Source organism: Grammomys surdaster, unplaced genomic scaffold (assembly GCF_004785775.1).
Source record: "Grammomys surdaster isolate TR1022 unplaced genomic scaffold, NIH_TR_1.0 125956, whole genome shotgun sequence".
Lineage (NCBI taxonomy): Eukaryota > Metazoa > Chordata > Mammalia > Rodentia > Muridae > Grammomys > Grammomys surdaster.
In genome coordinates, this window is record NW_021620775.1 from 1,828,976 (window position 1) to 1,856,132 (window position 27,157).

The 27,157-nt window shown below is 44.0% G+C and overlaps 1 protein-coding gene across 4 annotated transcripts; it reads left to right on the plus strand.

Moving 5' to 3' along the window:
* Lsg1 (large 60S subunit nuclear export GTPase 1) lies at window positions 1–26,616 on the plus strand. Of its 4 annotated transcripts, none has more exons than XR_003709502.1 (15): window positions 1–122; window positions 1,939–2,065; window positions 4,465–4,585; window positions 5,004–5,090; window positions 6,092–6,178; window positions 13,720–13,780; window positions 14,846–15,022; window positions 16,868–17,290; window positions 18,795–18,896; window positions 18,980–19,123; window positions 20,255–20,378; window positions 22,522–22,601; window positions 23,081–23,254; window positions 26,008–26,247; window positions 26,360–26,616. XR_003709502.1 is itself a non-coding variant. In XM_028753763.1 (15 exons), the coding sequence occupies exons 1-14, from the start codon at window positions 24–26 to the stop codon at window positions 26,194–26,196; spliced, it is 1,995 nt and encodes a 664-aa protein (XP_028609596.1). In that variant the 5' UTR covers window positions 1–23; the 3' UTR covers window positions 26,197–26,201; window positions 26,314–26,616. The 4 variants fall into 4 exon arrangements, 3 of the variants coding, with proteins under 3 accessions (XP_028609596.1, XP_028609595.1, XP_028609594.1); XM_028753763.1 differs by having other exon boundaries at window positions 26,008–26,201; window positions 26,314–26,616; XM_028753762.1 differs by having other exon boundaries at window positions 26,008–26,171; window positions 26,284–26,616.
* The last annotated feature ends 541 nt before the right edge of the window (window positions 26,617–27,157 follow it).

A 27,157-nucleotide genomic window follows, 5' to 3' on the forward strand; every position in this document is an offset into this window, starting at 1 on the left:
GTTCGTGCTGCTGGTGCGCTGTCATGGGCCGGAGAAGAGCGCCGGGTGGTGGGTCACTGGGCCGGGTACTTATCCGGCAGCAGACTCAGCGAAGCCGCAGCCACCGTCATACCGACTCCTGGGTAAGAAAATCCCTGCTCTCCATATTCTTTCCATCTCGTTCTGAGGGCCTCCATGCTACAAAAGTTGGACCCAGAAGTCACGCCTGAACAGGATTTTGAAGCGGACCCCATCAGGGCGCTGAGAGGCTTTAAAACAGGACTAGTGTGTAATAAAGTGGGAATGAAAACGTGAAGAGCCTTTCATGTTGGAATGTTCCTCTGTGTTTGGGTTTTGCTCTAGAAGCCACGGGCGCTCTTGGAAATTTCTATAAAGAAAGTAACTTGTTATCGTAAAATTTTGAAACAGTATCGGTATGCAGCCAAGGTTGGCCCAGGACTGTCTTCCTCCTTCCTGTGCCTAGAGAGTACTAGGTTTACAAGCCGTGGCCACCACGCTTGGATCTTTAAACTTTCCGATTTTAGTTACCCAGAGAATCGATCCTTTAGAAGTGGTTGATTCCATCAGAAGAACAAATAAATCCGATATCTGCCCTCCCTTGTTTTGCCCCTTGGAGTTTATCTTTTGTTTGGTTTGGTTTGGTTTTTGGTTTTTCGAGACAGGGTTTCTCTGTGTAGCTCTGGCTGTCCTGGAACTCATGCTGTAGACCAGGCTGGCCTCGAACTCAAAAATCTGCCTGCCTCTGCGTCCCAAGTGCTGGGATTAAAGGCGTGCGCCACCACTGCCCGGCTTCCTTGACGTTTATCTTAAGGAATTGACATTGCCTCTAGAAGATTTGGGAAGATCATAGTAGAAGTAAATGAAGTACAGGAATTAATCCCAGCAGAGTATTTGAGGACATTCTGAGACCTCATTAAAATCTTGTGCTGAAGTTGTTTGTACCTGGTGCATGTCCTACACACCTTCCCATTTCCAAACAGATAATGTGAGGAATACACATATGCTTCTCAGTGTTCAAGTCTGGACATTTGATTGCTAATCATCTGTACTGGGTTTGTGGTGACTTATCAATGTACTGCTAGCCTTTGGGAAATAGTGGAGAGGTTGAATTTTAATCTAAAGACATTCGAACTTGTATCCTGAATGTTGTTAATTCTAAGCTTTTAAGCCTTAATTTCATTTTTAAAAACTGTGTTTGTATCCACAGTAAGCATATGCTGTAGGATAGTGTATATACAACTCTGGGTTCTATGAGAAAATCAACAGCATTTGCAGGTAGCTCATTTTTTAAATGGTCACCCCAGGCAAGACAGTCTTCCAGCCCTTGGGGTTTGGGGCAGAGGAGACTAAGGGAAGCGGAGAGGAGATCTCTACATAGTTCACGATGGCCTTTAGACTTGTGGCCTCTGTGCCTCCTGCTCCTGTGCTGACAGCATGCACCACCACGCTTGGCTTTAAAATGTTCCTTCTCATAGGTCCTTATGATTTTTTTTTTTTCCTTGACTGGCTGGCAGAGTTGAGACAGTATGGGTTCCAGCTCTACCTTAGTACTTAGTTTGCAACTATAGGCAAATAATTTTACCTATTTAAACCTGAATTTCCTTGATAGTGAAATGAGGGCACAATAAAATTCACTTCAGAAGACCTTGAATTCCATGATAGAGTGGAAGTGCCCTTGCTGAGGTAAGAAAGTGTTCATTTAAATATTTGATCTTGGGTTTTTGCATTGCTGGATATTGACGCCATTGTGACAGCAACAGGCAAGTATTCTGCTGAGCTATGCCTCCATCTTAGCTAGGGTTAGGTATTGCTAGTGTACATTCTAGAAGAGTCAAAACCACCTTGAGAACATAGACCAGTACAAGCAAAGGTAGAGCTGTGTGAATGCCAAGAGCAGAAGAGATCAGCTTCACTCTTTGCTCTGTGTTTTATTCATAGCTACATACGAGTGAACTCAATGATGGCTATGACTGGGGTCGTCTGAATCTTCAGTCAGTGACGGAACAGAGCTCCCTTGAGGACTTTCTTGCAACTGCAGAACTTGCGGGGACAGAGTTTGTGGCTGGTAAGTTGTTATTGCCTAGTGCCTGTGACACTGGTCACACTGCCGTCTTGCTCACTTCATATGAATCCAAAAAGCAGTATGGAAAAGTTTCATGGGTGTAAGGTAAAAATTCACACTAGTTTTTAAATTGAGCTCTAAAAAACACTTCAGATGTCAGGCGTGGTAGTATGTCTTTAATCCCAGCACTCTGGAAGCAGAAGCAGATGGATCCTCTATGAATTCCAGGCCAGCCTGGTCTACATCGATTCCAGTCCAGCCAAGGTTACATAGTGAGACCCTGGCTCAAACACAGAACAAAACCCACTTTGGATTATACCTCATCATTGAGTTCAAAACATCCTTACTGCTGTCTGGCACTTTGTGTTTGGTCACTGTCATGTGTGTGTTCTAAGCACTCAGAATAACTGACAGATGCTATTATGTTATTTCTCTTCCTTTTATACATGTCATGCTGCTTAGGAAGTCAATCATTCCTTTGTTCCAAATGCCTTTATTTAGAACCTGTTACTCTCATCCATTGCGCTGGCTACTCATAGAATGTTAAAAGATACATTTTATTCATTTTTTAAATGTTCTTTTATATGTTTTAAAAGAACCAAGGGACCCTAAGCAGGGTCATAGTAGTTTCTGTCTGACAAGATTGGGTGATGAGTAGGTAACTGGACAGGAGACAGCTGTCATCGTGGTGCACACCTATGATTCTAGCACTTGTGCAGCACTTGCCATAAGTTTGAAGCCAGCCTGGGCTACAAATAATAAATTCCCAGCTTGGACTACATAGCAAAACCTTATCTCCAAACAAAAAGACGCACAGGTAGGCAGAGGCGTCCAGACGTGATGTGAAGCGGCAGCATACTTTGTTCAGAAAATTGTTACAAGTTTGGTTGTGCTGATGCAGGGGGCTGGCTGTAATGAGCAGTTGTGCTGGTGCAAGGGGCTGGCTGTAATGAACACAGACCCTGAGCTGGTAGGCAAGGGCTGTATTCCCAGGAGGAGAAAAGGGAAGGCTAGATGTGGTGGCCCATGCCTTTCACCTCGGTGCAGAAGGCAGAGGTGAGTGAATATCTGGGAGTTTGAGACTAGCCTGGTCTATATAGTGAGGCCTTGTCTTTTAAGGGGTTGGGGATGGAGGGTTCTTTATAGGTTTTTGGGCAAGTAATGACATAGTTTCAGATTTCATATTCTGGTAAGTTTTGTTTGGGGGCAGGGTTTGTTTTGCCTGGGCGGTTTTGTGGTTTTGGGGGTTTTGTGGTTTTGCGGGGGATAGTCGTGCTACCCACCTCTTAGCTTTATGAAGTTATAGTACACAATATATCTTAATATACACTCATAGTGTACTGGAGGTGACTTTCAGGCTGACTGATAGAGCCATCACTGCACATGGTTCTCTTGTGTGTGGTAAGATTATTCACAGTCCACTGTCTTGGTAAATTCCAAGTGGACAGTAGGGCATTCCTTGGTGAGGTCACCATGTTGATCATTAGCTGTCTAGAACTCCTTCTCAAGCCTCATTGAAACCTTGCACTCTTCCACAGCATTCGTCCTGTTTCTTCCTCTAATACATTCATTCTCTGCTTCTACAGGCTCCACCGTCTCAATTGTATATACTAGTGAGGGCACATTAGCCAATCTTAGCTACTTTGTGGGTTCCTTGTTTTCCCACCCTTGAAATCTCTCACCCTGAGGTTTCACCCCCTATCACTAGGTAGGAAAGAAAGAAGGATAGAGAAAGGGGAGAGAGAGATTCTTCAGCTAATTTCTTCTCGTTTCTTCTTTGCTTGTAGCTGGTCTTTGCTACTTTGGTGGTTGCTCTTTTTCCCACCCTTTATCTTTCCCACACTTCATCCCCCATCACTAAATAAGAGAGAAAGGAGGAGAGAGGGGAGAGAGATCTGAATCTAATTTCTTTCTTCTTGTTTTTTCTATGAGCACAATTACTAACAAACCACAACCAATCCCCTTGAATGACCAACAGCCACCAATCCCACTTATCGGGGCCCTTTGAAAAATTCCCAGAATCCCAAACTTCACACAATCATAGAAACTGTCTGCATCTGGCAAAATCAAACCTCTGCTAGAGCATGAGACAGATCATAGTCAGCTGGGGGGGAGAGCCCAAATCCCCACACCTGGATCAAAACGAAAACATATAATATTTCTGCCTCTTTTAAAAAGAAACCAAAATTCCAGAATTGTCACTACAGGTCCTGAACTCCTGACTCTCCTGTCTCCATTCCCAAATGCTGGGCTGACAGGTGTGTACCACTAAGCCCAGTTATAGCTGCTAGGCATAGAACTCAGGGCCTCATGCTTGCGGGGCAGGCACTGTAGCAGCTAAAGTCCACCCTCGCTCTCTCAGTTGCATTTTGACTAATAGTACTTTTCTTCCCTGTGAACAGAGAAACTTAATATCAAGTTTGTGCTCCCTGAGGCCAGAACTGGACTGCTGTCTTTTGAGGAGAGCCAGAGAGTTAAGAAACTCCACGAAGAAAACAGACAGTTCTTGTGTATACCAAGGAGGTAAGTTAAACAAGAGTTTAGATCATTAGAAGACAGAATGAGGCTGGATTAAGAGTGGTTAAGGACACTCACTGGCTGCTCTTCCAAAGGACCAGATTCATTTCCTAGTACCCATGTGGCATCTCACAGCTATCTGTAATTCCTGTTCAGGGCATGGGTCCTGTTCTGGGACATCCCATGCCCTCTCCTGCCTCCCCAGGCACTAGGCATGCACATGATGCACAGACATACGTGCCAGCAAAAGCAGTCATCCACATAAAATAATCATTTTAAAAAGAATTAAGAAGACACAGCCACTGAGTATATTCTTAGTGCGTCATTTTCCTGTTTCCTTCTTTCCAGCTGCCATTTACATTCAGATCCTCTCGTATTTTGGTAGTTTATGTATAAAATTTCTTCTTCTCTGTGATTGTTTCAGACCAAATTGGGACAGAAAAACTAGCTCAGAAGAACTGAAACAAGCAGAGAAGGATAACTTCCTAAAATGGAGACGCCAGCTTGTCCGGTGAGTATTGGACCTAAGGATTTTCCTGGCAGCCCGGGCTCAGGCATTTTAGCTTGCACTGCCGTTGGCCTCCTGAAGTTTTGATTCCTTTAAAAGAGAAATGCAGGGACTGGCAAGAAAGCTCAGCAGGTTGAAGCTCTGCTGCCAGGCTTGATGATCTGAGTTTAGTTCTTAGGACCAAGTGACGGAGGAGAGATGAGAAATGACAAAGTGCAGGTTTAAGTGTGGAGGGGCGGTAGTGTGTGCCAGTGCATTTTGGTGTGTATGTAGATAGCACTTCGGGGTGCAGCTGTGCACAGAAGTGCTTAGTGTTTAGTCTGCTCCGTTGCTAGTCTTTTCTTATTTGTTTTACATGTGTGTATGTGTTTGCCTGAGTGTGTGTATGTGCCTGCAAGTGACCAGATGAGGGCATCCAATCCCCTGGAACTGGAGGTTTTACACATGGTTGAAAGCTGCCATGTGGCTACTCTGCAAGCGTAGCCAGTTGCTTTCTTAACTAGTGAGCCATCTTTCTGGCCCTGGTCTTTTCTATTTCAGTTCTTCTGTGACCCAGAGGTGCTTTTCTAAGCATTTGCCCAGTAAGAGTTGTGGGAGAGAAACTCCAAGGACTTAAAGATAAAATTTGAATATGGTGGACTATAATATGACTAAGTTTTTCTTTTCTTGAGTTGACTCAGCAAGAGATGTATTAAAACAGTTGGGCAGAGCCTGACCTGATAGTGCAGGCCTGTCATCAGTACTACTCAGAAGGCCGAGACAGGAAGGTTGCCAGTTCTCAAGGTCTTCCTAGACTACAAAAAACTAAAAAGAGGGCTGGGATTTGTTGAGGGGTAGAACTCTTGCCTGGCTTTTATAAAACCTTAGGTATAATCCCCAGTACCATAAACAATAATAATTTATAATATTTGTAAATATGTCTTTTTTAATGTAATAAATATATTTATAATTCTTTAAAACTATTATGATCAGACAGAGCTGTAACCTTCTCATTCTAAAACCAGGCTAGAAGAGGAACAGAAGTTGATATTGACTCCTTTTGAACGAAATTTGGACTTCTGGCGCCAGCTCTGGAGGGTCATTGAGAGAAGGTGAGGAATGTTTTCCTTGTTTGATGAAGACATTGTAGTGTTGTTACTGAACCTAATGTATGTTTGGGCCTCTGGAGCCAACAGGAGGGAGATTAAATTACATAGTCAGCTATTGAGAATTATGCAAGACAGAAAGTAGCCCTGACTGCAAACAGATCACAAAACTAAACCAAAAGTCTGACTCTGGCAAAGGGATTGACTGTAAGGTGTGGATGGGGGAGGGTGTCCGTAGGGCTGGGGTGGAGCTGGGGCGGGGGTGTAATCAGAATATTTTATATGCATGGATGAATTTTTCAGACAACAGGATTAGTGTTTTTAAAAAATGAAAAATATAAGACGAGAGATGACACAGCAGGTAAGAGCTCTTGCTGTCTCTCAAAGGATCCAAGTTTGGTTCCTAGCACTCAACAGTAGTTGGCTCATGACCACTTGTAACTTCTGTCCGGGGGCTGCCCTCCATGGCCTCCTGTATATACTCACCTAGACTCATGCACATAATCACACACACACACACACACACACACACACACACACACACATCTTTAAACCTGAAAGCACTGGTCTACAGAACAGCCAGGGCTACACAGAGGAGAAACCCTATCTGATGGGGGAGAAAAAGAGACCTGAATGTGTAATACTATACTTCATTTAAGTTGCAGTGGGGTTTTTTTGTTTGTTTTTTGTTGTTGTTGTTGTTTTTTGTTTTTGTTTTTTTGTTTGTTTGTTGTTTTTTGTTTTAGGTCTAGGTAGGTAGTTCAGTTGTAGAACACTTACCCAGCATGTTTGAGATCTTAAGTCCATTCTTCAGTACCAGAGGATGGGAGTGTGTGTGTGTGTGTGTGTGTGTGTGTGTGTGTGTGTGTGTGTGTGTTAGGTGGGTACATTTGACAAGTATGTAAGAATAATGACTGGTGGGCCCAGAAAACTGTCTAAGCAGTTAAGTGTAGTTGTTGCTCTTACAGAAGACCTGGGTTTAGTTCCCAGTTCCAGTAGAGCCTGTACCCTCTCCCAGACTCCAGGGCATGGCAGATATGGCAGATAGATATGTTGTACACAGACATACATTTACCAAAACACTTGCACACATAAAGAATAATTTTTTTTTTTACACATGGTTCATAGAAATTAAGTGTTAACGTTCTACAAAGTACTTGAAAATATTCCTCAATGGAGTATACATATATGAGAACTTTAACAACTTAGTTCTGAGAATTTATTCCATTAGGAATACTTTCCTGAAAGGTGCTATGGTAGCTTCTCAATGTACAGTGATAGTCCCAGGTGAACAGTGAACTTTGTTAAGTAATTCCATGTTGAGGACTAGACAGAGTTAGTAATCATGAGTTGGGTAACACTTAATGATAAAGTATAATTCATTATTTCAGTGACTCAATAAATTTATGTTGTCTTAGAATAGTATTATCTAGTTTTTTATTACAAGTACACTATTGAGCAATTTTTTATGCAGTTACTCAAAATTATTTTTAAATCATAAGAGATTTAATGTTTAAGTACAGTTATATTAAACTAACAAAAATTACTTCCCATGAGTCTTTATGACTTTGGGAATTCCATAAAAAATAAATCTCTAAAAAAAAAAAAGAATAAATGTTTATATAAGGTAAATTCTGGAGCACCTGTAGTTATAACAACAAGCATACATTGAGTTTGTCCTGGTAACATGGAAAACAGGCACAGAGAAGCCCAGCTTCAGAGGTGTGTGCTACAGGGGAGGCTGCTCAGCTCCAAGGACACATGGAGGAGTGAGACAGGGTCCTTGAGCTCGGAGCACACAGTGCCTAGTCAAGGGCCAGGGCAGTGTGATTGTGGAGAGCAAGGCCATGGGCGCTGTAGCAGAGAGGGAGGACTGGTGAAATCAGGATAACCCAGGTTGTTTGTTTATTTTTGGAGACACGGTTTCTCTGTGTAGTCCTAGCTAAGTTTGGAGTGGAAGGAAGACTTTGATTCTTTGCCATATGCCACCAAAGAGACTTTCTGAACGATTGTTCTCTGTTTCTCTTCTGCATGGTTAGAAGGCCACGTTTTCCTCAGGATTTCTGAATAGCTTTCAAGGATTTAGCAAATAAACTTTATCCACAGAATGTTGGTTTTAAGTAAGAGACATTAGGGTTGTGTTTATTTGAAATCCATAAAATGTACCTAGGAAGAACAGTCAAACAGATTTGTTTACTTGGGACTTGAATTTAACCTGTAAAAGAAAATGCATTTCTTTTTATGATGTTGAAAGCATTCCTCTTGCTCTTGCTTTCCTGCTCTGGCTCTGTCCTCTCTCCCCTTCTCCCTCTCTCCCCATCCCCCCTCCCCCCCCACGTGCTCATGGCCAGCCTCGACTTCTCTATTCTCCCTCCCCTTCTCTGTCTTTGTCTGTCTCTCTCTCTCTCCCTTTCTCTGTCTCTACTACCCTCTCAACTCCCCTCCCCATGCCCTGAATAAACTCTATTCTATACTAAAAAAGAGAGAGAAAGAGAGAGAGAAAGAGAGAGAGAGAACATTCAAAAGTTAGTGATGGTGGCAGAACTTTGTGAATAGTCTCAAACCATGAGAAGGGATTAGTGACACCTCAGCTTTTTAAAGCCATCTCCCACCTGTTAGGATATAGGAGGTCTCTGGAAGAATTTGCTGCTGCCCCTTCAGAGCTTCGGTAGCATTTGAGGGTGTGTGCTGCTTATGTCCTGTGGACACGGGGTCTGCAGCACTACACCTAGATGACACCACCACCCACATGCCTTCCTGCAGTTCTTGTTTTCTTGTTTGGTTTCAAACTGTCTTTCCTCTGTCCCATTTTCTGTTCATCCGCTGTTTACATATGAAACTTCCCTAAATGATGGATACTTGTTATCCATTCATATTTAAGAATGAAATATGACAAAGCTGATTGACAGGCCTGTTTGGATATAGTTTACCTAGTGGTGAACCTCTCTATAGGGAGACTGGACAGGGATCAGCTGTGTTTGTTTGGAATACTCCAAGATGTTAATATCTTTGTCTTTCCTTATTAGCACCTGTCGGGGCTTTTTGTTTGTTTTTTTTTTTTACATTTATTTTTTTATTGTACATGTATGCCACATGCACATGTGGTCAGAGGTGAATTTTAGAGAGTTGGTTCTCTCCTTCCATCATATGACTCCTAGAGAATTGAACTTGTGTGCTCAGGTTTGATGGCAAGCTGAACCATTTACTAAGCCTTTACTCACTGAGCCATTTCACCAGCCCCTCATTGTCTGTTTCTTAAAGTTAAAAAGAAGAAGAATCTGGGTGGTGGTGGCCCATACCCTTAATCCCAGCATTTGGGAGACCGAGACAGGTGGATCTTCAAGTTCACAGCCAGCCTGGCCTATATGAGAGTTCCAGGTCAACCAGAGCTACAAAGTGAGACCCTGTCTCAAAAAAGAAAGGGAGGGAGGGAGGGAGGGAGGGCGCGCGCGCAAGAGAGAGAGAGAGCGCGCGAGAGAGAGCAAGCAAGCAAATAAATCCTGAGCAGGAGTCTAAGGCTGTAGCTCAGTTGGTAAGAGTGCTTGCTTGTCATGCACAGGGTCTTGGGTTTGAACCACAGCACCACATTGAACTGGCCATGTGTCTTAGCCACATTCTGTTGCTATGAGGAGACATCCTGACCATGGAAACTCTTATAAAAGAAAGCATTTAATTGGGGCTGCCTTAGAGTTTCAGAGATTTAGTCTATTCTCCTCATGGTGGGAAGCGTGGTGGCACACAGGCAGGCCTGGTGCTAGAGAAGTAGCTGAGAACACTACATCTGAACCCTCAGGTAGCAGAGAGAGACATTGGGGCTGGCTTGGGCTTTGACACTTATTTCATGAGGCTGTACCTCCTAACCTCTCTCAAGTAGTTCCACTCCCTGATGATCAAGCATTCAAATATGTGAGTCTATGGGGCCGTTCTTATTTTGACCACCACAGCATAGTAATACCTGCCTATAATCTTGGCAGTCAAAAAGGAAAAGGTATCTATTACCTTCATATATATGCTGTGGCATGCATATACTCACATAAACACACACAAAATGCATAACTTAAAAGTCTTAATTTTTACTTTCTTGTTTGGAGAGAGTCAGTCTCTATCTCTATCTCTATCTCTATCTCTATCTCTATCTCTATCTCTATCTCTATCTCTATCTCTATCTCTCTATATCTCTATCTCTGTATCACTACATGGCCTGGAACTCAACCCTAGACCATCCTGGACTTGAAGTCACAGAGATCTGCCTGCTTCAGTCTCCAAAGTACTGGGATTAAAGACCTATGCCAACATGTATAGCCTTACTTTTTTTCCAAAAGGATTCAGGTTCATCCTGGTTACGTAGCACCTTCCAAGTCCTGCCTCAAAAGAAAAAAAAGAAAAAAATCTCAAATAGCTGCTTTTTTTCGGGGGGCGGGGGGGTGTTTTGAGACAGGGTTTCTCTGTGTAGCCCTGGCTGTCCTGGAACTCACTCTGTAGACCAGGCTGGCCTCGAACTCAGAAATCCACCTGCCTCTGCCTCCCAAGTGCTAAGATTAAATAGCTTAAAGATACACCTCACAGTGTGGAAAGAGAAAAACAAACCTAAAATCAGTAGATGGAAAGAAAGAATTAAGAAGATCAGGGCCACAATTAATAAAAGGGAAACAGAAAAAAATCAGCAAAACAAACTTGAGTCTTTGAAAATGATAAAGACGCACAAAGTCTGTGCTGGACAAAGTGAGAGAGAAGACTCATTAACAAGATTAGAGGAAAGGGGAGCCGGAGCGACAGGCAGCCATGACATTAGAATGCTCTTAGAACATGCCTTGAAACATCTGCAACAAATTAAAAGAATCCAAAACCAAGAATTTTCAGAATGGTGTGACAGAAAGGAGCCAGGCACCCTCACAGGTTGCTTTATGTTTAATTTCCTCCCCTTATATATAATACCCCATCTTGTCCCAGGCCCGAGTCTCGGTTGGAGACCTGGTCAGCTTCTTCTTCTTCTTCTTCTTAGCCATAGTAAACCCCAGCCCTCTGCTGCCAGGGTAGAGGATTGCCGTTGAACTGAGTTGGAACAGCAGTGCTACTGTTCAGACACATTACAGTTCTGCCCGCAACTGCGTGGGGCATAAGCAGTCTTACTTCACTGACTGGGCATTTGTGGTCCTGTCCTTGCTCTATAATAAGAATTTTATGTACTTCTGTTCTTGTAGATTGTAAGAGGAGACAGAAGTAACCATATGTGCAGTCCTCCATGGCTGATGGAGTGGCACAGTATTTACTTTGTATGGTCCTAAGTTAGCATCTGTACATGTTAAAGATTGTAGGACAGTTGGAGAACAGTTATTACTTCCTGTGCTGTTATTATATTCTTTTTAAAGTGTCTTATTATACTTATTTATGAGTATACACATGATGGGGACAATATGGCTACCATCATGTCTGTATCATCATGTATACTTGTGAAAATCAGAAAATAACTTGTGATATTTGGTTCTGTTCTTCACCACATGGGTCTCAGGGTCTAGCTCAGGTATCAGACTTGACGGCAGTGCCTTTACTGGCTGACTCATCTTGCTAACCCATTCCCTAGTATAACAGTATGTTTTAATCATATGGTTTGTATCACATAGAAATAGACCTGAGTTAGCCAGAAATATTAGTCAAGTGACTACTGCCACAGTTTTAATAGGACATATTTTATTGATGTCTTTCCTGTGGCAGATGTCCCTGTTTGGTAACAGGCTGACTAAGCCATCTGTCTCTTTAATTTCAACAGCAGTTATCAAAAAAGATTTGCTATATAACAGGAAGGAACTGCAGGAAAGTGCTGAGGCGGGGGGTGAGCAACATTCTGTGGAGTAAGGCATGCCCACTGCTCTTGTATACCCACTTCCAGCAGGCTGGCCTGCAGTGTCTTCTTCCTGCTGGTTTGAAATTGCTTATTTCTTCCCTGTGTTGGTAGATAGAGCTGGTGTTTGTCTGTCTTGGTGTGGTTTAGGCTCTTAGATTTTGTAGTCATTTAGCTTAGTTTGGCTTGACAGTGAGTATTACCCTGAAAAAGGGAATACTGAGACTGACTTAGAAAAGTTTAAAAGTCTGTTAAAAATGAGCAGATGTGAGCCCGGCATGTCCTTAACCACTCGGGAGCACTCAGGAGCAGAGTGAGCTCAGTGCCCGTATAGAAAGACCTCATCTCAAAGAACACAACTGTCCAACCAAGGGTTAGGGTTTGGAGAGATCGCTGTAGGCATGTTGCCTTTGCGTGAATCTCGGTGCTGCAGTGGTAGCCACGTGGTACTCATCTTTCTAGCCACAAGGCTAAGGGAAGGAAGGGGGTGTTGGAAGGAGGAAAGTGCCACAGTGTTCAGTACCGTGCCGGCCTGTGTGCCTCATCTACGTTTTGCTGTATTGGAGGGTCTCGTTGTCTGCTGCAGAAAGCTAGCTTACTGTCCGTCTTTCATGTGACAGACATCTGACTTGACATTCATGCTTCACTGTGGCACCATAAGCTGACACTTGCTTCTATTTTTATTGTTCAAACACATTCTCAGAACTTGTAGGTGATTATTGGCTAGTTATAAGCTCTCCTCTCTGACAGTCTTGGGTTTAAATGCTTTTGTAATGGAGCTGCTAACCTGGTTAGTGTGGAGACCGTAATATGAATTCAGACCAGGGACTGAGTGCTTGGTTAACTTCACTTTGGGGTAGATGGGTACTCTTCTCTGACCAGAAGGTAATAAAAGCCATAGTGAAGGTTTAACAGAAAGATGACTTCTGCGTCCACTAAGCTGTAGTAGAGCAGTGGAATGTGGGAGAGATGGCCCCTGCCCCAGACTGCTGGGTGCCCTTTCTGGCCTCATCACTTATTAGTTGCAGGCAGATTATAGAACTGTAATATACATTATAAAAACTGCAAATAATTTTGCCTTAAGGAATTAGTATGTCAACTGCTTAATGCATAGAAAGTATTTCTTATTACTGTTAATATATGGCACCTGTTCCTTTTCCAATATATTTTTCTAATTTGAGAATTGCATACACACAAACTTTTCTTGATAACCCACTGGGTCCAATTTGCATTTCCTGTGTGTCCATGGGTGTGGGGAACTCCACTGGAACAGGGTGGATGGACAGGGACCATACCATAAAGAAAACTGACTCTCTGGAAGCCCTCAGATGTCAGTAGCCCCTAGCTAGGGGAAGAATGAGTTCATGAGCCCTCTTCTCACTCTAGGCTGGAATGCTGATGGCTTGATCCTGTTCAGGTCTTGTGCAGGCAGCTGTAGCTGCTGAGTTCGTTGAGTGCAGTGTCAAGAAGACACTGCTTCACTCTGCTCCTCAGCTTCTGGCTTTTACAGTGTTTCTGCCCCCGCTTTCTCAAGGGTCTCTGGACACTGAGGAAGGGAAGTGGGATGCCCACTGTTTGTGGCTGACTGAGCACTCCCCAGACACTTACTCTCTGAACTTTAGATCGTTGTGAGCTTCTGTGCTAACTACTGTGTCAACAATGCCCCCCTTACTTTACAGTAACTGGATTGTCTCCCTTTTTTCCCCAGTGATATTGTGGTCCAGATAGTAGATGCCCGAAACCCACTCCTGTTCAGATGTGAGGATCTGGTAAGTGAAGTTTGCCTTGGGTCCTTGGCAGCCTTCCTCAGCAGTGACTGAGCAAGCTTCCGTCTTCTCTAGCTTGTTACTCAGACTCCCTGTTCTTCCAGGAGCTTACACACTGTCACTCTTCAGACAGGTTTGCTCCTGCTGTTGTTCCCATCTGTAGAGAGCATAGACATTTGAATGCCACGTTCTAGCTACTGGGTTAGAAGGCACTTTATTGCTAGCCATTTGCTGGTTTCTTGTTTTCAGGAGACAAGTCAGATGGCATTTGCTTTTACTTAGGATATTCCAGTCACTGTAGACTCCACTCCAGAGTCCTCTCTTCACACCTTATTTGTTACACGTTTCTTTCTAGTTTACAAATGAAGCTCATAAGATATAGGATAGTACTAAGGTGTAAGGATTACCGGAAATGACGTCAACCAGTTGCACTCATGGAACACGGTGCATATGTGTGATATACATATTTCCATTTGCAGACCTTAGTGGTTTCTCTGAACTCGTGAATAACAAAAAATATTAATGGTAGAAGTTCTTTTCAGAGCTCACAGAAAGGATCAATTAGTAGAATGCATCAAAAGTTCAAATCTTTGAGTTAGAAAGTGATTTAAAGGCCTCCTTGAGGATGACTCAGCAAGTTAAAGGAACTTCCTGCACAAGCCTGGTGACCAGGGTTTGACCTCTTGATAAAGGCTGACCAAGAGAACTGACTCCTCAGAGGCCTTCTTTGACCTCTGTATATATGATATGGCATGCATGGGCTCATGTACACACACAATAATAAATACTTTAAGAAAGTGATTTCAGGCCGGGTGGTGGTGGTGCATGCCTTTAATCCCAGCACTTGGGAGGCAGAGGCAGGTGGATTTCTGAGTTCAAGGCTAGCTTGGTCTACAGAGTAAGTTCTAGGACAGCCCGGACTACACAGAGAAACCCTATCTCAAAACAAGACAAAAACAACAACAAAAAAAGTACTTTGGGGCCAGGGTGTGGTAACAGCTTTAATTGGGCATCTGTGGTGATGAGCCCAGCTGTTGTCTGAGGAGACTGGATTGCCTGTCTTTATAGGAATGTTACGTGAAAGAGATAGACGCTGCCAAGGAGAACGTGATTCTGATAAACAAGGCGGACTTGTTGACTGCAGAGCAGCGGCTTGCCTGGGCCGAGCACTTTGAAAAAGAAGGTGTGAAGGTCATCTTCTGGTCGGCTTTGGCAGAAACTGTTCACCTAAATGGTGACTCTAAGGTAACTGGGGCGGGGCCCTTTCTCAAGGTGGGTTTCGTCGGGGTTGCTTTGATTTCTGATAAATATGCTTTCTGTTTATGTCGGTGATTTGTAAGGATTACTTTTGTTTGGGGATTCCCCTCCCCCCAAGTGCAGTGATTACAGGATAGCCTATAAAAATATTTAGAATCTTTAATCAGATCACACAGATACTTTGTGGTTTCATATACTCTAACGTGCCTAGTGTCACTTCTGGGGCCTTAACTTTTTTAATCTTCAGGAAGTTGTCTAAGAAGTTCCGTAACTGTTTTTTTATTTGCTTTTAAGAGAAACTTTACAGTACACAGGTCACAACTGAAAGATGTAGTAATTTGTCTGGGTCTGAATTTGTTTTTAAAACAAACTAAACTTGAATTAAGACATATTATGCTATTTCTTTTACCTTTAACCCAAATTTTTCTAAAACTTGAACTCTATTAAAAAACTAGTCCTGCCATCTTTGATATTTAAAAGACACTTAAAAGTAACATTCCCCCTCCTTCTTTTTTTTTTTTTTTTTTTTTTTTTTTTTCCCGAGACAGGGTTTCTCTGTGTAGCCCTGGCTGTCCTGGAACTCACTCTGTAGACCAGGCTGGCCTCGAACTCAGAAATCCGCCTGCCTCTGCCTCCCAAGTGCTGGGATTAAAGGCATGCGCCACCACTGCCCGGCCCCCCTCCTTCTTTTATCCTTATCTTTTGGCTTTTTGATGGGTGTTAATATAGGTATGCAGGCTGGGCATGGTGAAGAACACCTTTAATTGAGCAGAAGCAGGGGGATCTCTGAGTTCCAGGCCAGCCTGATCTACATAGTGGGTTCCCTGACAGACACAGCTACAAAGAAAGAACCTGTCTCAAAACAAATAGGATCTGTGAATACAACACTCTCTCCTGGGTGAGCTCATTGTTTACTGAGCTCTAAATTCCAACGGAGAGCAATTCTTTCTCCCATTTCCCTGTCAGATGGTCACGTTATCTGTCACTGACTGACTAGTGCTGAGGGTCTAACAATGGTACAGTGTTTGCACAAGGTTTGTCTCCAGCAGTGACAAGGGAACCAAGACCAGGCAGCTCATTCCTTTTTAATCTCTAAGTTCAGAAACTTCGTCCCTTCAGTGAAGCTAAGGTAGCTCCTAATCTTTGATCTGTGGATTTATTCTTTGTCGTCTTGGTTCCTACCTGTACCTTTTTCGTCTTTTGCCTTCAGATATCTGTTTTGGGGCTCTCATCTTGGTGCTTATCCATTTCTGTTGGGATGACCACTAAAATTGATGGAATCTAATGGAACACATTATTTATAAGCTCAAATAAGTGCTGGTCTTGGCCAACTAAGTGTTTTGGTGCTTGCCTTTAATCCCAGCACTTGCAAGGCAAAAACAGGCAAATCTCTGAGTTCAAGGCCAACCTGGTCTACATAGTGAGCTTCTGTCTATCATCATCATCATCATCATCATCGCCAATCTAGAATGAAATTTTGCAGTGTCTGAATTTCACACACAGGGTCTGTGCTCTTTTTGACTTAAGGCCAGAAAGACTTTGGTACTTTTTGACTTACTTAAAGCAATTATAAAATCAAAGCAAGGTTGGGGGTGGTGTACTGCTTTGTATGCAAAAGCCCCTGGGCTCAGTCTTAGCTCTGCATAAACAGAGCAACAAAAGTGAATGTCTGCTCTCCCTGGTGGCAGTCTGCAATGATCCACCTTGGTGCTCGCCCTGCCCATATGCTTGTCTCCAGCATAGTATTTCCTGTTCTCCTTCCATTACTAGCCTGCTGTGTGAAAAGTGCAGTTACACAAGTCTGAAATTTTGTGGTTTCTTTTACTTCATCAGGACGAAGTAGACAGTGTTGCTGAAGAAGCCAACAGAACTGAGTCTGAAAACTCTAGTTTGGATGAGAATGAAATTCCACACAGAAATTTGTTCTCCCTTAGTGAGGAGTTCGAAAGTGACAACGATGACAGTGAGTATGAGGACTGTCAGGAGGATGAGGAGGAAGATTGGCAAACATGTTCAGAAGAAGACAGCATCCCTGAGGAGGAAGAGGAGCAGGAGGAGCAGGAGGAGGAGGAGGGCTGTGATCAGGACTGGAAGGAACACAGTCCTGAGGATTCTGAGGATCAGAACAGAAAAAGAACAGAAAATCAACAAATGAACAATGATAGTCACCTGGTGTCGAAGCAGGAATTACTGGAGCTCTTTAAGAAACTCCACACTGGGAAGAAGGTGAAAGATGGACAGCTAACTGTTGGGCTGGTAAGATGAAGGACACTGTGAAGCTAGCGCATGAGAGGCCGCCGCCCCTGTCCTTCCATAGCTCCAGTGGACCCACATAGTCAGGCTTCTCCATCATAGGGGACACACTCACCCTCCTCATTGCCCCCTGGCATCATGGGATGAGGCAGTAGAGGGGCAGGGTCCAGCTCAAAGGAAACATCTCAGGGTTATATTGTCACCACGCAGGTTTATGTGCATTCTGTAGTCTTCTTCCAGTTCAGACCTTTCTCACATCTGTTACTGAGCGATGAGACTGAGACAGGTTTTGATGTTGCCAGACTTCAATGCTGTGTTCTGTAGATATACTGGGATCCTTGCCAGCTTAATGCTGTTTCAGATGCCATCAGGGAGAATAGAATCCCAGTCTTGGCCAGACAAACTATGACAGATACTTTTTTTTTTATTGCATAAACATAACAAAAATGGGAAAGGGTAGCTCCCATCCCAACTATATGGCCTAATTGTAAAGGATATAGCATGGCTCATCATGGCCAACCCTTAGCTAAGGACATGGTAGGTGTCGGGGACAGCATATATAAGAAAGATCGTTCTAGGTAAGCAAACCAGGGTGGAGAGAAGGGTTGTAGCAGGTTGAGTCTCTCAGCTCTTGAGTTGAAGTTAGGTGTAGGATCCTAATTGTGTTTAGGTTTCTCTCCTGCATCCCATCCACCACCTAAAGCAATAGAAGGCCATGTTCAGTGAAGGGGCTAAGAAGATGCCGTGGCTACTTCACATAGGACCTCCATCTGCCTCCTAGCACTCACATGGCAGCTCACAGGGGTCTCACAGACACCCTCTTCCAGCCTCCATGAACGCTGCCTGCAGTGCTGCACACACATACATGATCACACAACACCCTTACCCATAGTGACAGTAATTTTATAAGAATGCTGAAGTGAAATAGCATTTCACTGTAGTGTACTGGCTAAAGCTCTGCCTACAGGGTTAGACAGGCGTGTGGTATAATTCTTAATCCACTAACCTGAACATGGAAGGTTTGAGATTTAAGGCTATATTCTTTGTTCCAAAAAGTACTTTTCCTGTGTATCGGACAGCCTGGTTTCTCTGCCTGTGTTTTTGATTTATAGAAATAAAGCAGCCTCCCTGACTTCCTGCATTCTTAACTCTGGGCATCTAGAGAGTAGCTTAAGTATTCTGCAGAAATCATCGCTGCCGTGTATAGATGCTGGGAAGTTAGGGTTGTTTGCTGCTTGGCTTCACCCCCTTGTTGACGATGCAGTGGGAACAGAGAAATACCTCATGGGGAGGTGCTGGACTTAAGGGTGAGGTTCTCTATAGGGCTAGCAGCCATGTCTGCAGAAATCAGATTCACATAGCTGCACCACATGTCAGACATGAGGCTAAGTGTATGAAGCCAAGAAATAAAAGACATACATACAGAGCATCTGTTAATAATCTTTCAGAGCAACCCGGCGCTTACCTAGCGTCTCTGCCACTCTGGTGACTTGTGGTTCTCTTCTAGGTGGGCTACCCTAATGTTGGTAAGAGCTCAACCATCAACACCATCATGGGCAACAAGAAAGTATCGGTGTCTGCCACGCCAGGCCACACCAAGCATTTCCAGGTATGTCCCCGTTCTTTGTCCCAGCACTCCTCCTCTTCCTTCTGCTTGCCACATGCCGTAATAAGCTGCCCTGTGACTTTCAGACCCTGTACGTGGAGCCGGGCCTCTGCCTGTGTGACTGCCCGGGCCTGGTGATGCCGTCTTTTGTGTCCACCAAAGCCGAGATGATCTGCAGTGGGATCCTTCCTATCGACCAGATGAGAGACCACGTTCCGCCTATATCACTAATATCCTTGCTGCTTCAGCTCCACTTGTTAGTGGATGTGAGGGCTTGGGGGATTTTCAGGACACTGCCTTCAAATAGTTGTATGCATTAGGAACAGAGGCATAATTCTTTGTATCTCCGTTAGGATTATCTCTCAAAGTTAAGAGTTTGTTTATGGGTTGGGCAGTGGTGATGCACGCCTTTAATACCAGCACTTGGGAGGCAGAGGCAGGCGGATTTCTGAGTTCGAGGCCAGCCTGGTCTACAGAGTGAGTTCCAGGACAGCCAGGGCTATATGGAAAAACCCTGTCTCGAAAAACAAAAACAAAAAAAAAAAAGAGTTTGTTTATAATACTGTTCCTTACAGTAATGTTGTTAAAGTCTTTTTGGATAAATTTTATTTTTAGATTTATTGATTTTTTTAATGTGTTTTTTCCCTGCATGTGTATCTGTACACCACTTGCATGCCTGTTGTCCTTGAAGGTCAGAAGAGAGCATTGGATCCCCTGACCTGGAGTCACAGACAGTTGTGAACTGCTTTGTAGGTGCTAGGAATCGAACCCTGGTCCTGCAAGAAAAGCAAGTGTTCTTAACTGCTGAACCATCTTTCTAGTCCCAGAGAAAATATTATGATTGTTTTATGTATGTTTAGAGGCTGGGCTTTACTATGTTGCTCAGGCTAGCCCAGAATGTACTGTGTTACCTAAACTAGCCTTAAACTCAGACTCCTCCTCAGCCTTCCTAGTGCTGAAATTACAGGTATAAGTTACCATGTTTGGCATGTTTTTTGGTTGGGGAGGGGGTACTGGGAGGAGCTAGGGGTTCGGGGAGCTATGCGAAGGTCAAGACAGTTTTTCTGTGTGTAGTCCTGGCTGTCCTGGAACTTGATCTGTAGACCAGGTTGGCCTCAAACTCGCAGAGATCTTCCTGCTTTTGCCTCCTGAGTGCTGGGATTAAAGGCACTCGCCACCGCAGACCCAGCCTGCCCTGTTATTTTAGAGAATGCATTTAAGGTGATGGTTGGGGTGCGAGCCTGTTGAAATGAGCAGGTAACTGACTCTGCTAGAGAGAGAGTGTCAGCAGTGAAGTGATGCCGTCTTAGATGCCGTGGCAGCGTAGGAGTCATGTCAAGAGGCTTCCTTAACAAATTTACGTTTGCCAGAATATCCCACGGCGAGTTTTGGAAGCGACCTATGGTATTAACATTATAAAGCCTAGAGAAGATGAAGACCCTTACCGACCTCCGACCTCAGAAGAACTGTTGACGGCTTATGGATGTGAGTTGTCTCTTGTAAATCCCAGGCAAAATGGGTCATAGAAATTCGGAGAGGGTCACTCAGCATCAAACCCAGGACAAGCATGAGATCCACTCCCAGCTGTTTGGTTTTAGTGGCATAAGTGCTGATTTTCATCTGCTACTTCCTATCAAGTCAGCATTTCCCATCTGTAAGGACAGACGGCCACATGTGGACAGCTGCACAGACTGCTGGCCACACAAAGCTCTGTGGAATAAAGCCTCTGACCATGACTTGGAAAGGCACTGCCAGGCTGCTCTAATATTCTTTGCATTCCCTGTACCGTGGATCGTTTTAAGTTGTGAATATATGCATGGTTATGTGCACGAGTGCTCCTGCCCACGAGAGAGGCACTAGATCTGCAGAGCTGGAGGTAGCTGTGGGTGCTGGGAATGTGCTGGGTGCCTGAGCGCTCTGCAGAGCAGCACGGGCTCTTTACTGCTGAGCCGCTTCCCCAGTGCCCACTTGGGATTCAAGGTGATCTTAACTGTATAACCCTGACCAGCCTAGAGTTCACAGACATTGCCTGCCCGCCTTTGCCCGCCTTCACCCCAACCACCCAAGTGCTGGGAGATTCCCATAAAACTCAGCTACTTTGTATTTTTTTTTCTACATGACTATTTGGCCTACATGTGTGTCTGTGCATTGTGTGTGTCTGGTGCCTGAGGAAGCTGTGGATGCTCTGGACAGGAGTTCCAGACAGTGTGGGGCTGCCACTGGGTGCTGGGAACTGAAGTCTGGTCTTCTGGAAGTACTTGCTGTTATCACAGTTATTAACTGCTGATGCTCTTAATCATTTCCCCAGCCCTGCTTTGTATTTCTGTAAATGCTGGTGAAGTGGGAACATCATTATCCCCTACCCCCGCCCCCTGCCCCCAGTTTGACAACCTTTTATATCTATTCTCTTGTTTTTAGTGGTGATGGTTTGGTTTGTTTCTCCTATGCGCTGTTTCTGTCTTAATTGATAAAGCTTTTGTTATTGTTCTGTGGCTGGTTTCTGTGTAATCCTCCCTACTGCCCCAATCCCCGCCCTTACCCTGTGCTTATGTTTGGTTTCTTGAGCACTATAAAAGTTGCCAGTTATACAGCAGTGTTTTCCCTTTGGGACTAACCTGGGTTTGATCTTTTACATGTGGGGGGCTTTCTTGTTTTCAGAGTGCAGTTATATAATATTTACTTTAACATTTGAGTTTGGTTTGTTTTATTTAATATTTTATTTTTAGTTTTGTGTGTGTGTATGTGTGTATGCACATGTCTCTGTGGGGTTTGTACTCATGAAAGCACTACTCCCAGAGGACAGGAGGGGATGGATTTTCTGGAGCTGGAATTACAGACAGCTGTGAGACACTAGACATGGCGCTGAGACCTGAGCTTGGGTCCTCTGCAAAAGCAGTGCATGCTCTTACCCACTGAGCATCTCCAGACCAACAGTTAGGGTTCTCACTAGATCTAAATTTATTTTTTGTGTGTCATGGAAATTGGGATTTTATATATTTTCTTCTAAATTGAAAAAGCCAGCATAGCTAGTATCTACAGGAGCTGAGTTTTGAACCCAGCATTTCTGCCAAAACAGCTATGCTCTCCCATTGGTCCTGACTGAGAATTGGAGCAATCTTCTTGTTTCTTTGGGAAGCTGAAAACAAACGAAGTTATTAAATTAGGATGTTTACTGTGTTGCCTTTTGTTTTGTGGAAAATAATTCTGCAGGAGGCCTCTGAGTAAATACCTAAGATCGAGGGATAGAACAAATAACTAATATCAAGAAACTGGAAGTGTCTGGAGTATTCTGGGCAGTGTTTAGACATTAGACAAGGCTTTGGGGTATAGTAGTGCACACCTTTAACCACCCGGGAGGCAGAGACAGGCAGATCTACAGAACGAGTTCCAGGATAGCCAGGGCTACACAGAGAAATCTGGTTTCAAAAAACAAGCAAGCAAAGAATTAGTAAAGCTTTACAGTCTACTCTGCATTAGCAAATGTTGTTGATAATACAATAGATTTTATGGAGAAAGGAAATTATTTTTTGAAGAGCTGTGGGAAAGAACCAAATTCATATCACCTTAGTGATCCCTGTTGTACTGACCCCTAACTGAGCGTTCGTTCACACACTGTTTTCTCTCACAGGCATGCGGGGATTCATGACAGCACATGGGCAGCCTGACCAACCTCGGTCTGCACGTTACATCCTAAAGGACTATGTCAGAGTGAGTGAACCTGGTCCTGATGAATGAGCAAATTTGCTTTTCTCTGCACTGTGTTCTCAGTAATGTTGACCAAAAAAAAATATGTTTTTCCATTGAGATGGACTGAGACTAAGGTGGAGTGTCTTGTTTTTAGTGGTGCTAGGGATTGACCTGTGGTCCTTACACAAGCTGACAGGTTCTCTACCACTGAGCCCCAGCCCCAGTCCTCAGAAACACTCTTGATTTCAGACTCTTTTCCGTAGTATTCCCGGGTTTAGTGTGTCCTGACATAAAAGAATACTGAGGAATACTTAGTAGAAATGAAGTCCACATGAAAAGGAAGGCCACAGAAAAGGTGGATTAGTGTAAGCTCTGGGCCCTGGCAGACTAGTGTGGAAGAGGTAGGACTCTGCTTCAGCCTGGACCTGGTTGACACACTGCCTTGAGGACCTTTGCCCTCCTGAGGTGACATGGGTAACTGTTACTCCTGCTCTCTGCAGGGTAAACTACTGTATTGCCACCCTCCTCCTGGACAAGACCCCGTGGCATTCCAGCACCAGCACCAACAACTCTCAGAGAGCAAAATGAAAGGTGAAGAACTGAGACTTCAGCCTGGCAAAAACCAAAAACCCAAACAGATTGAAAATATAGTCGACAAAACTTTTTTCCATCAGGTAAGATTTTAAGAGTCTGCATTTAACTTCTTATCCAGTACATTTAAGAATTCAAAATAGTTACCACTTTAAACGTCTAGTAGACTGGGGAGGTGGCTCCATGGTTAAAAGCCCTTACTGCTCTTCCAGAGGACTTGAGTTTGATTCCCAGCACCCCTGTCATAGGGCTCACAGTCTTACCTGTGACCTGTGACTCCAGGTCTAGGGGATCTAATTCCCTCTTCTGGCCTTCATGGGCACCAACACATGTACACACATACCTATAAAACAAACTTTATAAATTCCCACAACACACTCTTATCTGTCTGTGTATGATTATCTTGCCTGTATTATGTGTGTGTGTGTGTGAAGTCAGATGAGCGTGTCAGGTCTCCTGCAGCTGCAGTTACTGATGGTTGTGAACCACCGTGTGGGTGCTGAGATTGAACCCTAGGTCCTCTGCAACAGGTGCCCCACTGAGCCATCTCCCCAGCCGCTCTTTGACTTCTGAGTCTTGCTTTGTGCCTCAAGCTGACTCTAGCTTGCCCTGTATAGACATGTGTTACCACATCTGGCTCCAAACACAGTTTTGAAGTGTAGAGTAGTTTATAGTATAACCAGGGTTGTGCAGCCATTACCACAACCAGTTTTAGGATTTTATCACTCCAAAAAGAAACCCCATACCACCTTTCCTCTCCCCGTCCTCTGCCAACCACCAACCTGCTTTTTCTCTATAATGTACACTTTTTTTTTTTAATGATTTATTTTTATTTTATGTAGTTGCAGACACTTGTGAGCTGTCAAGTGGGTGCTAAGAATTGAACCCAGGGCCTCATGGTAGAAGAGCCTGTGGTCTTAACCACTGAGTCACCTCTCCAGTTCCCCTGCTTTTTCTCTGTATGCAGGGTTGCTTGCTCTGGGTTCTTCACTTGAGTGAAGTCGTGCCTTGGTTTAACTGTTCCAGGGTCCACCTACGGAGCGTGTGTCTGTACAGCATTGCTTCTTATTGCAAATAAGTCACGGTGAAGACGTGCCATAGTTCATTTTTCCTTTGATAGTCAGACATGTGGCTAATTTTGTTGGCAGGTATATATTTGTGTATCATGTGTTTTTACATCTCAGGAGTAAACTTCTGTGGAGCTGGAGTGCTTTGGTCATTTGTAAAGTTGTGCTTTTAGTTTGTGAGATGCAGCCAGGCTGTCCAGGAAGGGCTGATAGCATGCTCACAGCTGTGGTGCATGGGTCCCTATCACTGCCACTTCCCATTTGCTGGTGCTGTATCAACTGGATGAAGCAGCCCCTGGCTCAGCTCTTTATTTCCCGGGTGTATCATGATGAACACTGGCTTTTCACAGGCTCATGGTGCCTGTGTGTTCCCAGACAGAAATGTCTGTTACTTTGAGTTGTGAGTGGTGTTTTTGTTTTTTGATTTGGTTTGGTTTGTCCTTGTTTTTTTGAGGGGGCTGAAACAAAGTCACCATACTGATCTTTTTTTGTTTATTCTGGTTTTTTTTGGGGGGAGGGGTTTGTTTGTTCAGTGCTGAAACAGGGTTTCTCTGTATAGCCCTGGCTGTCCTGTAACTTACTCTGTAGACCAGACTAGCCTTGAACTCAGAGATACTCCTGCCTCTGCCTCTCAAGTGCTGGCATTAAAGGTGTGTGCCACCACTGCCCGGTTTGACCACACAGATCTCCCATCTCTGTTTGTAACTGAGGATGGTCTTGAACTCCTGATCCTCCCACTTCCACATCCCAGGATTATAGTTGTGCGCACTCACATGCTGAAGACTCTACGCAAGGTGCAGTGGTGCACACACGTGGTCCCAGTACTTGGTGTTCTGCTCTTACATCCACATATATATTACATATACATGTTCTCAAATAATGCATGTGTGTATGCATGCACATATATATACACATGCACATAAAATAGTAAGTAATACGATATTAGTAACTTGAATCACTTCATCATAGCTGGTAGCATTTTCTAATGTTAGATTTATGTGCAAAAGATTGAAGACATCTGGTTGTGTTTAATAAATATTTTCAATGTTCCTACATAGGGGCTGGAGAGATAGATTGGTGACTAAGAGCATATATATCTGGGTTTGGTTCCCAGAATCCACAGCTGTCATTCAGGACATTCAGTTTGAGTTGTTTTAGTGCCTACAGAGATTTCTGAAGGCATTGCATGAGAAGCTGAACATTGCATTATATTTAATGTCTGTATCTAAACCTTCACCCCTAAGAGTAACGTTTTACTGTATGATAGTCATGGAATATTACTTTATAATTTTCATTCATAAAGGTAATATTGCCTGAGTGTCAGGTAAGCTAAAACAGCTTGACTCTGCCGCCCATGGAGATTGAAGCTCTATTCGGGTACACCTGCAGTGCCATCGTCCAGGGCAGAGAATCGTGAGTTCATATTCACTCAAAGTAAGATGTGCACGTGCGCACGCACACACACACACACACACACACACGCAAGGAAAAGAAAGAAAAATTTAGAACTTTGTAGGAAATAGTTTATATTCTGAGGATCTTAGTGGTTTTAGACATTGGAAACTACTAAACTGTCGACAAGAAGGGCTGGGAAAGACATGAGCCAAGAGAGTACCATGAAGACTACCATGAGCCTAGGAGTCAGACAGAAGCCAGAGGCCGTGTGCTTGAGTGGTTTGTTCCTGTTCCTCAGAAGCCATGCACAAGTGGCACAGTGCACATGCCCTAAAGGAGATAGCTTGTTCATGTCTCATGTGTCCTCTCTCCAGGAGAATGTCAGAGCATTGACCAAAGGGGTCCAGGCTGTCATGGGTTACAAGCCTGGGAGTGGCCTGGTGACTGCGGTTGCTGCAGCTGCTGTGAGCACTGAGAATGTATCTGGGAAGCCCTGGAAAAAACACGGTAACAGAAACAAGAAGGAGAAAAGCCGTAGGCTCTACAGACACCTGGATGTGTGAACTTGGTGAACAGAGATGGCAGCTGCACTGTGCAGGTGAACAAGAACTCAGGCCGCTGTACAGAAACAAAAAGGAGAAAAGCCGTAGGCTCTACAGACACCTGGATGTGTGAACTTGGTGAACAGAGATGGCAGCTGCACTGTGCAGGTGAACAAGAACTCAGGCTGCTGCCTGCGCTGCTTTCCAGACAACTGCGCTGTGGATGGAACGCTGCCCTCGTGGAGCAGTCGCACCCGGAAGTACTGGATCGAGACAGCCTTCGGAAGCACCTGCTGTGGCTGGAGGAGTCAGGTGCCCAAACTGCCTCCTGCAGAACGGTGGTACATACGTGGATGGTACATACGTGTACATACGTGTATAACATACAAATGCACGTTAACGTTGAGGTTTTGGAACGTTATTAAAATTAATTTGCACTAATTGATATTTTTTATTGGCTTAAATAGATAAGCTGCCATTCATATATTTAATGTTGACCTTCTAGGGAGGGTCTGGAGATGGCTCAGCAGTTAGGAGCACTGGTTGCCTTCCGGAGGACCCAGGTGTGGTTCCTAGCACCCACGTGGCAGCTCACAACCATTGATAACTTAGTGTTAGGGGATCCAACAACTTCTGACTTTGATAGGTACCACACACACGTGGTAGACAGACATTCATGCAGGCAAAACACCCATACACAAAGTTTTTAAAATGAAAAATACTAGGAATAAAATATGGCTAGGACTTGAATTAATTTCCAGACACATATCCAGCATATCCCTGATAGGGCAGAGAGCTAGAAGGGGTGGTTTAGTAAAAGTTCCTGGACCATTCATTAGTGAAAGGTATTGTCACACAAACCTGGTAACTTTAGTTTGATCTCTGGAATCTGTACTGAGGTCGGAGGGCCTCTGACTACCACATTCAACCACACACACTAATTACAGAATGGTAAGCTCCGGAAAGCATCGACTTCCACACT